The following is a 15148-nucleotide window of genomic DNA, read 5'->3' on the forward strand; positions in this document are numbered from 1 at the left end:
TCGAATTTGGATGTTTTGTCTTTATTATTTTTAACTAACTTTCTCAACGTATTACTTGTTCTATATGGAATTTTGATATCTCGTTTCCTCAAAAATGAAGCTACTTTTTCTGATGTTTGTCCAAAATACGTTAAAGCTCTATAATTTTGATTATGATTGTCTAACTTATCAATAGAAAAAACGTCTCGTCACCGACAGGTGTCAGTGCAGGATTCTTCACTGTGCACACTATTTCCGCATATGCTGTTGGCGATACAACTGCCGGAATTGATCTTCAATTATTGAAACACACTTGCAGACCGGTTTCGGGCTGTTTGGCCACTCGACAGTGTAAGATAGTGTCTATCATCAACATGAAGTCGATAATTTCCGATAATTGAAAATCGAATTTTTTTCAGAGCATTATTCCTCGAATTAGACAGAACCGAACAACAAACAGCATGTTTGTCAACGCCCTATCGGCCCGTGAACGAGGTAATCAACCGCATATCCAAAATTTGCCCAATTTTTTGTATAAGGAATAATCCAACGCCCTTCATGGTATTTGCCAGGGAAGTAGGTGTTTTCTGATATGTGTCCATTAACCTACAGTGTAGGTAATTTGAGACAGGCGTGAATGAATTGTTCTTCAGATAATTTGACGAAATTCTACGCGGTCGAAGCCGCCGGCAACAACTAGTTTCAATATAATTTGCCTTGAGCCTAGAAGGATCAATAATACTTGTGGTGATCCGGGCCTGCATCTCATTTTAGGTACGCAATGGTAAAGACTGTAGTGTTCAGTCAATAAATCAATACTTTATTGTCCAGAGAATTTTTCACAAGCATGAAAATCGTCACTTCAACATGTGAAAGTAGCATTTGAAAAAATCGAGTTCTTAAAATATGGAATATCCATATACTATATAAACAATAGTAGTGGTAGGAGATAATCATTTTAGATGTGTATTTGCGGGTAACCATCCATTATCGACGCTTTGTATTGTCCATTTATTTCTCTTCGAATCAGTAAAAGTTCCACCCACACTGACCACCCACAAAAAACCAGAGAAAAATTCAGTTCCACTACACAACTAATCAGCATCAACAAAGCTTTTGATCATGATGAATATTTTTCGAAAATTCATAATTTTAACCCTATCCTGTATGTACATTTTTGAACTATCAATCTATGTTTTTAAAAACAAGAATAGATTTCCTTCGAATGGAAGTTTTCATAATGTGGACACTAGACAAAAACGTGATCTCCATGTTCCGTGCCGTCAATATAAAACAACACTAAATTGTCCATCAGTAATTTGTTGAAGAATTATTTGATTGAGAAATGGTTTTATAATTTGCAAGAATTTTACGATTCGTAATATGTAACTGTACCTGTGCTGTATTTTATTTTATTTTAATGTTGTTGTTGTTGTTCTAATAACAACGGTGTTGCTTACACTGTGAATTTTGTGTCATGACTTTTATGTGTACTTTGACGATTCCAATACATGTTATCTATGTCTAGCGGAAAAAAAAATTATTATTATTATATGAAGAACCTGCTTACCCACGCCTTGGAAGCTTTGGTTTTTGTCGTTTCTAAAAGTCGAAATTTCGTTCATTCTTAACCTAAACTTTTTCAGTTAACTTGTTTAGTGATCCAATAGTTTTTTTTTTGAAGAAAAGTTGGTTGGGAAACAGGAGCAGTTTTTTCTTAAAAATTTTTTTCGACGTTTCGAATTTGATTAAATTCTTCTTCAGGGCTCGAAAAGTAGTTTCTTTGTGTCAATATTGATATTTTGAAAACCATTAGACATAATATAAGATACATTAAAGAAAAATGGAACAACCCAATTTTCGAAACAACACCAACACAAAACGACATGAAACAAACAACACTTTTTCTTTCTTATAATGATATAAGAATGAACGAAATCTCGACTTATAGAAACGAAGAAAACCAAGTTTCGTACTAGAAAAACACGAAGAACTTTGGAAAGATTTTCAAAGAGCTAAGTATGAAAAAGCTATTTGAAACAAGTCATTCTCTACAGAGACTCATAGGAAATTCAACGGACAAAGTCGAGAATTCGGAAAAGTCTGAAATTTGCGAAATTAAGTGTAAGGACTTCGATGCAAAATATTATGGATAGACTAAAAGATCTATCAAAATAAGACATAAAGAACACTTAGCACACCTAAAATAATATATAAGGCCAGAAGAATAGCAGTCGCCCATCATGTTTCGCAACTAAAGCATTCTATAGACTTTAGTTCATTAAGATTAGTTAGAAAAGTTAACAACAACACTCATCTAGATGGCTATGAGAGCTTAGAAATAAGTCAACATCTGTTTGTCTGTTTAAAATCTGTTTTTCCGTTATTCAGCTGTCGCCCCCATACGAACGACAACTCTCAGAAGTTGAGAAACTTGTGCGAGCTAAGGACTAACGAGCTCTTACCTTTGAACGTGTGATTCCTAATAATATGTATTATGTATAACGATGGTAGACCAATACTCAATAGTTTACTGTATAGCTAGTTGTAATATTTTTAGTTATCAGTTGAGCACCGTAACCGAGGTTCTGATATATTTTGTCACATAAGTCTAATAAGGCAAGATTGTCAAATTAATTTTGAAACAATTGAGACGCAGGTACCTAGCAAGCTATCAATGGTATATATGAGGACAACATTGTATCTAGATTTAGTTCAATCTTCCTCTTGAAGATGATCGCTTGGCGACTGAAACACGTGTCGAGGTGTTAAAAATAACGGTTTAGTGTTGGGATAGTACTGAACTTTTTATTACCTATTTATTATCGATTCCAAAATTATTTATCATATTTCTCAAAGAAGAAAACATGTAAATATTTTGGACATATTTTTAAAAAATGCTTCATCTCACCGTTTTTCACATTCCCCACGTAATCATAACCCAACAAAACCTCGCTCATTGTTTTCTATGTTTAATATCTTTTTGTGAGTCAGATATTCTCTCAACATTCATCTGACTTTAATTTTATGGTTCACGGACAGGAAATGTAGAAGTTGTTCCGGAATTATTCCGGTATAATTTCTGTGATATATTCCTTCGCGTTCCAGTGAACTCGACAGTAGCTGGAAATTTCTTCAGTTTGCCTCACTTGACACACTCGGATCTTGATTGAAAATCACGACAACATCCAGAGACGGTATTGAATAATTGAATGAAATGTAGGTCGAATATTTTTATGGCTAGGAATGAAGAAATGAATTTATCATGTTATAACTTGAAATGCTTTTGGGGAAAATTTTGATTTATATGAACTTATGATAGTTTGAAATTTCTCCTTTTGACTATGATTTTAGAGGAATAGTGATGTTCGAGATGAAAGTCGAATTCATTCAAAAAAGTTAACAGTAAAAAAATTCAGACATTAGGAATAAAAATTGTAATGAAGAACTTCATTCAGGTGTAGAAGGGACAAACTTTTTAGTTCATCTTGATGATTTATTTCTTGAATTTAAAAAATTTCTCATAAAGAAGGATGTACTGCCACATGAAGTGTTTTTCAATTCACCCGATGAGTTGCTGAGTGAATTCAAAGTATTTTTCACGAAATGGATATATTAATAAGTTTTTCTTTGTGAAAAATGCTTAGAATTTACGCAGAAGCTCATCGGAACCTACTAAAATGTTTGCCCTTTTCACCTATATATATATATATATATATATATATATATATATATATATATATATATATATATATATATATATATATATATATATATATATATATATATGTTAACTCGAAGATTCTCACGGATAAAGTATGATGAGCTGTTTTCTCGGGTTTCGCTCCGTGTTCTGTGTATTTCTCATCTTCTGGTGATGTCTGGTTTTTTTCAACTAGCCTGATTAATTCGAACTCTATGTCTCAATTTATAGGGATGGATGTTTCCCTTTACCTGCGTTGCTGCCACTACCTGTGTTTGCTTGACTACCTGTTTTGGTCTTATTACCTGAGCTGCCTCTCCTGTCTCTGTTATTGTATCTGTATTGTCATGTACCAAGTTTTGCCTCTGGAGTTGAGCAGTCTGATTGCTTGTGCGAAGCGATAAAACGGATCTCCATGTTGATGGTAATCTTTGCGCATCATCCCTCTTGTTCATATTATTAGGTCGTTTTTCAATTTCGATAGCCTCTCTGATTGTTCGTGAGTAAAAGTTTTCGTTGCTTGCTAGCATTTTTGTGTTATCGAAATTGATGTTATGTCCTGTTTGAAGTACGTGTTGGAAGAGAGAAGACGTGGTGACTTTTCCCTTCACTGCTAGTTTGTGTTTATCTTTGCGAATGTTGATTCGTCTGTTGGTCTGGCCGATATAAGTCCTGTCACAATCATGGCATGGTACTTCATACACTCCTTGTGATTCCAGTGGTATCTGATCCTTGGGATTACGAAGCATGGACCTTATTGTCCGTTCTGGTACGAACGAAGTTGATATGTTATGTCGGTGAAGAATTCTGCTTATTTTATCTGTTGTTCCTGCAATATATGGTAGTGGGGTTGTTATGACCGGTGTATCTCGAGTTTTTTGTTGTTTCCGTGTGGTCTTGGCAGCCGCTTTTATACTTCTGTCTGAGTAGTTATTCATTTGTAGAGTTGTTTTGATGGTGTTCAACTCTTGTTGTCTGTGATCGTTGTCTGCCAGCCTCCTCGAACGTGTAATGAGTGTTTTTGCCACCGCGTGAATTTGTTTTGGGTGGTGGTGTGAATTTGCGTTCAGGTACCTATTCGTGTATGTTGGCTTTCGATATACCGTGTGACCTAATGTTCCGTCCGGCTTTTTCATAATCAGTACATCGAGAAATGCGAGCTGGTTGCCTTCTTCAACTTCTTTCGTAAATTTAATGCGTGGATGGATTTCATTCAAGTGATTAAAAAACCTGGAAAGTTCCTGGTGTCCATTAGACCAAATCACGAAGATGTCATCGACACCAGGAACAGTGTGAAATTCAACTTATTTTTTGAAAAAAATTGAAAAAGTGCATTTCTAGATCGAAGTTAACAAAAAGTTACTTGTAAAAGTTGTGTCTACGGCAATTTTATATCCATTTGCCAAATTTTATGCAACTAGGATGAAGTTAACGTTTTGCTTATTTTTGACAGATATCCCCTTTATTTTAAAAAACAAGTTTGGGTAATTGTCATCAATTCATGTATACATAATAAACTCATCATAGAGTTCAACTTTTCTGATACATTTTTACTTATACGGACATTTTTAGAGAGAAACTAAAAATTTGCTATGAAAATTTTAACATGACTGGTGCAAAGTTTCAATCACTAGGTTATTTTCTTAAACAAACCTTTGATTTCGAAAAAGCAGAGGCAACTGAAAAAAATGCAAATAATTTCGATAGAACTATTATTATTATTATAAATTTTAAACATTAATAATATTATAGAAAATACAAATGGGTACAAAAAATTACTTATTGATCTAAATGAGGTTGTCAAATACTTATAGCCTACATTTCAGTATGTCGTCCTCCACGTTCAATACAAAATATGGTCCTTCTACTGACATCTGTAACTGCATTTTTAATAAATCGGGGATTTATATTTGCACATCACTCGCGAATGGTATTTTCCAGATGTTGTATGTCAGTAAATGGTCTACTTCGGTACACTTTTTGTTTCAGGTAACCCCACAAGAAGAAGTCTAAAGGCGTCAAGTCGGGTGATCTAGGTGGCCAATAATGTTCCCAGTTACGTCCAATAACTTTGCCTCTGAACATTTGTTGGAGGGACTGTTTTACAGCAACCGTGTGATGTATTGGTGCGTCATCAAGCTGATACCATAGGTCGTATTTAATATTTAAAGGCATATTATCTAAAACTTCACTAACCTCATTATTTAAAACGTTGAGATAACCGACGGATGATAAATTTTCCCCAAAGAAAAATGGCCCAATTATTTGGTCGTTGAGTATCCCACACCATACATTAGTTTTGAAGGAATACTGATAACCTCATTCATTTGAAGAGAACGTTGCCTCATCTGTCCATAAAATTTTATAGGGAAACTTAACATTTTCTTCTCTCTCTCCTTGAAACCAGAATGAAAACCACAAACGGACATCAAAATCTCGTTCTTTTAATATGTTAATAAATTTTGGCTTGTAAGGCCATCCTTTAATAAAATTTTTCTAACACTTTCTCGCTTGTAATCGGTATTTTTTATAATATCGGTTATGCACGTTTGCCCGTGTTCAATAACTTTTAAACAAATGTCAAGTTGGGCCTCCTCCTCATATTTACTTGGAGTGTGCTTTTTCTTAAATTGATTTGCTACGGATCCTGTTTCTCTGAATTTCAACATTATCCTTGACACAGTAGTATGTGAACATTTTTTCCTGGATGCCGTTCATTAAAAATGTTAGCTACTTGCCGGTATGGTGTATTCTCACCACATAATAAAACTATTTCTATTCTTTTCTGAAGAGACAACAATAAGTGTTAAAAATTTGACAAGTAAATCAACAACTTGACACTACCATAGCATGCATTTTGTTTGTCAATACCTACTTAAAAATTTTATTCAACGTGATTAAGCATCCTTACTGCCCTAGTTAATGTTTATAAATAATCTGTAAATACTGAATATTGAAATTTCAATGTAATTTCAATAGCCAAGTGATTGAAACTTTGCACCAGTCATGTTAAAATTTGTAAAGCACATTTTTAATTTCTCTCTAAAAATATCCGTATAAGTAAAAATTTATCAGAAAAGTTAAACTCCATGATGAGTTTGTTATGTATACATGAATTGATGACAATTAACCGAACTTGTTTTTCAAAATAAAGGGGATATCTGGAAAGCTTCTGATAATTTCTCTTCCATATTCTGTTTCACTCTCACCGTCGTCATTTAAATCAATTATGAATGTATTTCCACCATTTATATGGAAGTATCCAATCTCCATGAAGTCTTTTTCAACTAAAATTACTTTTTTAATCCTTTTCTGCTAGTTTTCTTCAATTAGCTACCTCCTTATCAAATTTTCGAAAATTATTTTTACGCCTGATGCTTTGTTTCAATTTTCCCCAAATCAACTCAATGGGATTGAAATCACAAAAAAGGGGGGAAGTCTCAGTATGGTGTGTCCATACATTTCAGTAATACTCTCAAAGGCATACACTTTTTGAAATGTTTTTGTCTGTGAAACTTCAAGAAGTTGGATTTTGGTATAGTAATCTTCAAAATATAAATTTTTATCCATTAAATACTTCTTATTTCATCTTTTCGCGAATTTCCATTCGTTACTTTGAAGAGCTGTCGTGAGTGATAGAAAGCGTTGTCAAGAACTATTACACTATTTGCATTCAAATTTGGGGTCAATGTGTTTTCACACCATTCCTCGAAAATATTAGCTTCCATGTTCCTATGATAGTCAACATTGCAGTCCTCAAGTTTTTTTCAACATAATTTCAAAGAATTCGGAACCCATCCTTCACTTCCTCCGCAATGCACAATGATTAGGCGAGATCCTTTGTTTGCAGGCATGTTAGGTGTACATATTCTCGAACCATCAGTCCACCCTTTCGTAACTGTGTCGTGGGTGTCATATCAAGATTCGTTCAAATAGAAAACTTGTCATTGTTCTTGTCTGTATTTAGTTATTTGTTCTGAGTATTTGTTACGCAATTCCACTATTCTTCTGCTTTCCATAACTGCTTGACATTTGTTTATCATTTTGAATCTAAATCCTAGTTTTTTTATCCAATTCTGAATAGTTTAGTCACAGCAGCTCACGTTATAGCCTGAAGTACTCAATTTCTTCCTTATGATTTCAGTTGTAGGAATCTCATTGCTTTTGTAACAGTCGTATGTTGTTTTTTTCAATGATTTTATTAGATGAACATCTGAAGGTTTTGCTAATCCTGTATCACATCGCGTCTTGCGTTCATAAGGTTTGTTTTTGACTATTTTACGTACAAATGAGAAAGGAATTTTGGTCAAATCTGATGATGCTTGTAATAGTTTGTTTTCCTCGAAACCAAACTTGAGATGTACATTCTTATATATATTGAAACATACTCTCTGTATTTCAATATTCAAATACATTCGAATCTCATTCACTGGTATCTGTTTTTCGCATTGTTCACCATCGCTTTTGGAATCACTACATTGGAAAAAGTCTGGGTTGTAATCCCACTCGTTATTGCTATTAGAACTTGTCCAACAAGGACGCCACATTTTGAACAGATAACAAAAATTTTAAGTAGTTATAACTGCACAAATATCGAATTCCAATACGCAAATCGTGGATCAGTTCCTGACCTGAACATTGATGATACGACAGGATAATCATCCCCACTTTCCTCGATTTCTATTCGCTATCGTAACATGACTTCAAATTCAATTCTATGACTCTTCAACCAATCACAAAACTCGGTTATTAAAAATTATCCAATACGAACCGCCAATTCTACAGTCCACGTGGACTAGTTCGCAGCCGGTTCATTTCCATCTATTGGTTTTTTTGGCTTTTTAGAGTGCCCCAAACTTATATCCACTTCTTCTCATTCACTCCGACATACCTCTGGGTAAACGACGCGACAGGTTCTTTTTTTGTGGAGCACTAATTATATTCTAGCAAAGGCATGTTTCTCCAGCTTTTTGGAGTAACCAAACAAGCACGTCATAAGCATGAGATATTCCGTTTATAATATTTACGGATATCCCATCACGTTATCATGCAGGCTTTTGGCATTGAAAGACAAACTGTCCAAACGATCGGTTTGAAAATTATGTGAAACGTGCAGATAGTCTAGTCTGTATCTATAAGAAAATGAAAATTTGTGCAGATTTTCATTCTAGTATCTCTGAAATTCCTTCAGATTGTTATTCAGTTCAAAATAATTAAATCGTGAACTCCAATATATTATTCATTGACTGCGTAAATGAAGCATTATGCAATGCAGAATGTGCATTCACTAAACAGAGCTGCTGAATGAATTCTCTGATAGTTTTCTTTCTAGATGGGAATGTTCAGCGAGCTGAGATCGAATTAGGTGAAATTTAAATTGCAGCTGAATTATTTACCTTGGGAGAGTGGAGCAGTGTCAACAAAGCTTCGCTGAGCTGTCAGGATCGAGCCCAGAACTAGCATTAAGAGTAGATGTTCCATGTTGTTTTCCTGAAACAAATTAAATAGCGTTGATGATAATTGTAGCCCAACGGTGAACATAATTGTTTAATTTAGTTTTCAAAACTCTTAGTGTTTGGTTGTTGTTTATAATTGAAATGAATTATCATGGCGATGTAGTTTGGAATAACTTTTGGAGAAGTAAACGTTTCTGATTATTGGAGAAATTTTCTTCACAAAAGTTAGCCTCGGTATCTTCAATACCCACAAATATTCTCAATTATTTGATTTGTTAGACGTTTCTTTCTAGAGATTAAAATTTTTCAGGGTATCAATGAAATATATTTCTGTCTCACACTTTATCTAAGACATAACTTTAAAAATTCGAGATAGTGAACTACTCAGTTTAAATAAGTGACTGAGAATGGTACTTTCAGTTCAATTTATCATCCAAGATTACTTCTAGAAATTTTATTTTAGTGCCTACGTGAGTTATTTAAGTATCACTGACTAAGGTTTTCGTGTTATATTTCAATACATAGAAGTTTCAGCATACCCCACCATCCCTTAAAGTATCCCCCACATAGACAACTTCAACTGTTCAAAATTTTTCGCCACTACCATCACACGAATAGAAATGAACCATGGTGAGTTTCCTGCACATGTAGCAAAAATGGGCTACATATTGTGGAGGTGTTCCCTTAGTTGACAGTGGCCAGTCAGAAATCCTACAGTTAAGCGTAGATTGTTCCAGGTCATCGTCAGATATTTCTACGGGCCAGCTTCCCAGGGTTGCCCAGGGTGATCCTGGCAAGACTGCATCCTTTGATTTCATTCCATATCTTTGGGAATTGAGCATGGGTGTGACGTTTGGCTAGTTCCGCAATTGTCGAAGTCATCAGGCCTTAGGTGCCACTGGGTCCTAAAATTCTTAGTCCAGCCGCTTCCTTGGCTAAAGAGTCGGCAATGCGATTACCTTTACTCCTGTCGTGACCTTTGATCCACCTCAGGATAATGTTATTATCTACCGAGGCTTTGGCTAAATCTTGGTGGCTAATAGGGCTTGTCTGTTATCGGTGCAGATTGTTATGTTCTTGCCATAAATTCCTTTCATGGTTATTTCTTTTGTGACGATTGAGATACCAGCCACTTCTGTTTGTACCACGCTGGTATTTTTTCCAATTCCCCATTTAATTCGTAAGCTTAGTGATCTGGAGTACACTGTACATCCTGAGCCTACTGTGGTTTTTGAGCCGTCTGTATATATGCATATTGCATTTGTAGCATCTAACTCTGTGTTCTGTTTTATTTGTATTTTGTAGGGTTCATCAAACATAAACCAGGGTTCAATTGCAGCAGAGGTTGCGCAGTAAGCGCTTCTTGCCATAGGCTCAGCCTCAATGAACTCATTCCTACTCCGAGGTTTACACCAGGCGTGCGCAATCGTAACATGACCATTAACGCAACCTCCTTAACGTACAGGTCTAGAGGGGTCAGACCATTCACATGTCCTAACTTCTCTTTTAGCTTCACTTAATGAAAAAATATACAACATAGTTCTAACATAGTTCATAATTAAATCTAAACTATCAATAAAATCTAGTAACTCGATTTATTTCGAAATTTCTTTTTGCAAAATGAACTCCGGTTTGAAGCCAGGGGGGTGAATAAAAAAAAAGTTTTGGCTAGTCATCCATTCAGATCATATGAAACTGACTGGCATTTCGATTCCAAATTATTTATCATTCCATTAGATTCTTCAGATTCTGTAACTGTTTCATGATCGCAAATAAAAATCACTCACAATCCGTTGGTATATTGTCTTGAAAATATACTACATGGACTGAAAAGTCTGGGGCCTAACACATAGATGGCACTAGTCTCATTGCAATCACAGCTTTTTCAGTTAGTAACAACCTTCAGAAGAAAGCTGTTGAAGTTTGATGATATTCTACTCAGAAGTGTGTCAGTTATTGCGCTAAGAGTGACGCTACTTTTGTTATTTTCAAAACAGTGGACCAAAAACAATTTCGTGTTTTTATTTTACACTGCTTCTTGATGGATAAAAATACCGTTCAAGCAAAGCAATGGCTTGGAAAGTATTATGAGGACACCGCTTCAACACAAACAACAACTGAACGTTGGTTTGCTGACTTCAAACGTGGTCGTAGATACACCGATGATGCAGAACGCAGTGGAAGCCAAATGAGGCAGTAACACTAGAAAACATAAAAAAATCCACATTGTTTTGAATTATCGAAAAGTTGAGTTGCGTGAGTTAGCTGACATTGTGAAGATATTGAAAGAACGTGCTGGCTTTATATTGCATGAGTATTTGACTATGATAAAGCTCTGTTCAAAGTGAGTGCCGCGCGAGCTCACTGTTGACCTGAAACAAGAACATCTTGATGGTTCTGAGCAGTGCTTGTGATGCACTGTTTTTTTTAACCCTGAAGAGGCATAAGCCTATAGCAGGGCCCCACACAACACATTCACAATATTTTGTAAATATTCTTAAAAACCAATAAACATTTTTGACTTGATGAAAAGAGAAATGAAAATTTCTATGTTTTTTACCATATATAGTGGTGAAAAAAATAGAAATTTTCATTTTTCTTTTCATTATGATCTCCTACTACGTAGTAACGGCATCATCCATCCATCAATTTATTTTTGACTTGACTTGACTTGCACTGTTTGGAATCTTTGGTGTAGTAATGAATATTACTGAAGTTTAATTCCAACACCAAACCGTTATTTTCAACACTTCGACACGTGTTTCAATCAACAAGTGATCATCTTCAAGAGGAAGATCAAAGATTTAATCTTCTCTTGAAAATTGAAACATGTGTCGAGGTGTTGAAAATAATGGTTTGGTGTTTAGATTAAACTCCAGTAATATTCATTCTGAGCAGAAATTTCGCTTGAATGAAGACTTTATTGCTGAAACTGAGGCATATTTTGAGGCAAAAGATAAATCGTTCTACAAAAGTGGTATTGAAATGTTAAAGCGGGACTGGGATGATTGTGTGGCTTTTGATGGAGAACACGTTGTTGAATGAAGCCAATGAAGCCTGGTCCCAAGAAAAATACGCGTTTTCTTTTTTGGGACGAGGTCTTTCCAGGCCATGTGTTATAATGACCTAATTTTGTGAAACCCCTTCATTCGTGAGGAAGATAACTGCAATATTTTTCATTTAAGTGGTGTATTGTTACATATTGTTATCTGGGTCACAAGAAAGATCTCACCCATAAAAGATTCACATTTCATTCCTGATAAATGTTGGTCAAAATATCAAGGTTCATACAGTCGAATGCACGTTTCTTCATCATTTCAATCATGAAAAATACGTTGTTATACTCGTAGTGATGGACTTTTCCTCAATGAAGCCATGCAAGCTGACATGCTGAAATAATGTTTATTTTGGCTATTCTAAAAATAAGGTGAATGTTCAAACTTCGTGAGCTTCGTAAATTCTATTAGAGATTTTTTTCATTTTTTTATTTCGGTACACTTGTCTTGAACATTATTTCACAGTTTCAGCTGTTCAGCATTTTTAGCTTGTTGGATATAGGATAAAGAAAATACTTTTGTCCAATTTCTACTAGGTTAGGTTAGGTTAAGTCTGAAGTGAGTGGGTCCATCCGACCCTCTATCGCAACCAGCAAGGGTTTATTGTGGCTCGTTCTTATTCACACTCGATCAAATAAACCCATCTTCTTAACGAAGCCGATTAGTTTGTATGGTGAGTGGTCTTTCAGGTCAGATGGTAAGAATACGGATCTGCCGAACTCTAAGAAGATTATTCGTTCCCCAGCGAGGCAGGTACAAAGTATATGCTCTGCTGTTTCATCATTTTCCAAACAAAGGCGACACACACTGTCTTCCGACAGTCCGAGTCTCTAAATATGATGATTCAAATGACAGTGACCTGTAAGAAGGCCTGTTAGACAACGTAATTCATCCCTAGTGTAGTCCAACAACTGTTTGGTATCAAACTTCGAATGTGGATGAAGGCTTTGGAGTGAACCAATCCTGGAAGATTCTACCAGAAGTCCATAAATATTTTTGCCATCCAGGTGTTCAATCTTTGTTTGGCAAAGCCAAACGATGCCAATGACAGATTCTGGTACGATGAAGTCGCTTGCAGCACCCTCCTTTGCAAGAGAGTCAGCAGCTTCATTACATTCCAGGCTAGTTTGGACAGGAATCCAGACCAGAGACAATCTGTTGAGTCTTCCTATCGAGAAGAGTCGGGCAATTTGCTACCAATTTAGACGTTGCTCGGTAGGAGCCAAGAGCTTCGAACGCCTTTTGATTGTCCGAGAATATTTTTATTGACTTGTGTGTGAGGTTGTATTTATCCAATCTCTTCCCACACAATTCAATAGCGTAAATTTCCACTTGAAATACAGTCGCATAAGTTCCTAGGCAGGTAGATATCTCTGTCCTGGGTCTGCGACTAAAAACACCTGCACCAGAGCCTGAAGATGTTTTTGATCCATCTGTGAACCAACAACTATATGCTCCCGGGAATCCAGTCCTCTCTTCTCGAGAATAGTAGTTACTTTATAAGGCAGTTCGCAGTTGACAGTTGGAGGCATACGTTCCTAGGCAGGTAGATATCTCTGCCCTGGGTCTGCGACTAAAAACACCTGCACCAGAGCCTGAAGATGTTTTTGATCCATCTGTGAACCAACAACTATATGCTCCCGGAATCCAGTCCTCTCTTCTCGAGAATAGTAGTTACTTTATAAGGCAGTTCGCAGTTGACAGTTGGAGGCATAAAAACGGAGGTCATTTCCAGAATTATGTGACTTCCAGTGTCAACCAACAGTATGTTGCATACTGCATTTAATTGAAATTTCTACTAAGTTTATTATTTGTTGAAGGTAACAAGTAACCAAGAGTCACTTGAGAATGGTCTAACAAACCGAAACCGATCATAACAAATAATATACTTAGAAAAAATTAAACAAAACTATTTTCTTTATCCTATATTCAATATAAATTTCTACAAAACAAACAGGTCATAAATCGAAAAAAGTTAACGGTTTGGTGACAGGTATTAAAGTTAAAAATGTTTTGCGTGTTCGGCAATTTTCTGCTAACAAAAAAATGGATCGAAGAATTTGCATTAAATTTAGTATGGAAAATAGAATTGAGTGCTCAAAAACACTGGAAATGTTGACAGGGACATACGGTGACTGTACTCTGAGTCATGAAATTGATTACAAGTAGTAAAAGCTTTTCACAGAAGGTTTAGAAGATGTGAATGACGACGCTTGCCCTGGACGCAAACAACTGATGAAAATATTGAAAAATTGTGGAATATTGTTGAGGAGAATCCTCAAATTACTATTGGAGAAGTTGCTGAGGAAATTTTGGGCATGAAGCGTGTGGCAGAAAAGTTCGTTCTGAAATTCTGAATTTTAATTAAAGAATTTGTCGCATGAGTATTGCTCAGGAATTGTTGAATGACGTCAATGGCAATCCAGATTTGCACGAAAGGGTCATAACTGGTACCGAATCATAGATATGTGGTTAAAACATCGAAACCAAAACCCAATCATCCCAATGGAAGAGCCCAAGAGAGCCAACACCAAAAAGCACGCCAAGTTCGATTAAATATCAAGGTTTTGCTAACTATTTCCTTCGATTACCGTGGCGTAATGTATCAGGAATTATTGCTACATGGTAGTACGGTAAATAAGGAGTATTATCTTGAAGTAATGCACCGCCTCCGAAAAGCAATTCGAAGTTGCCCCTGCCCACTCTCTATTGCTTCTTCATAATTTTTTGGCCGAAAACAACACCGTAATCATGCCTCAGCCACCGTATCCACCAGATTTGGCCCCCTGCGACTTTTTCCTGTTACCAATATTGAAGAGATCAATGAAAGGACGACCTTTCGCGACGATTGAAAAGATAAAAGCCGAATCGCTGTGAGAGCTCGAGGACATATCAAAAAGTGCATATCAGAACTGCTTCAAGGATGGGACAATTCGCTGGTACAAGTGTATATA

General features: G+C 35.8%; 1 protein-coding gene across 4 annotated transcripts in view; it reads right to left on the bottom strand.

Annotated features, from left to right (window-relative positions):
• LOC111503748 (uncharacterized) overlaps window positions 1–15148 on the bottom strand; it is a 293459-nt gene that overhangs the window by 107626 nt on the left and 170685 nt on the right. For all 4 annotated transcript variants that reach the window (XM_074171671.1, XM_074171668.1, XM_074171669.1 and 1 more), the window contains one exon: window positions 9079–9172. In XM_074171671.1, coding sequence (XP_074027772.1) covers window positions 9079–9163 — 85 coding nt within the window. In that variant the 5' untranslated portion in view covers window positions 9164–9172. The remainder of the gene's footprint in view (window positions 1–9078; window positions 9173–15148) is intronic.

The sequence above is a fragment of the Leptinotarsa decemlineata genome, unplaced genomic scaffold (genome assembly GCF_025532065.1).
Source record: "Leptinotarsa decemlineata unplaced genomic scaffold, Ldec_3_MD MMD2_tig00000026_RagTag_RagTag, whole genome shotgun sequence".
Taxonomy (NCBI): domain Eukaryota; kingdom Metazoa; phylum Arthropoda; class Insecta; order Coleoptera; family Chrysomelidae; genus Leptinotarsa; species Leptinotarsa decemlineata.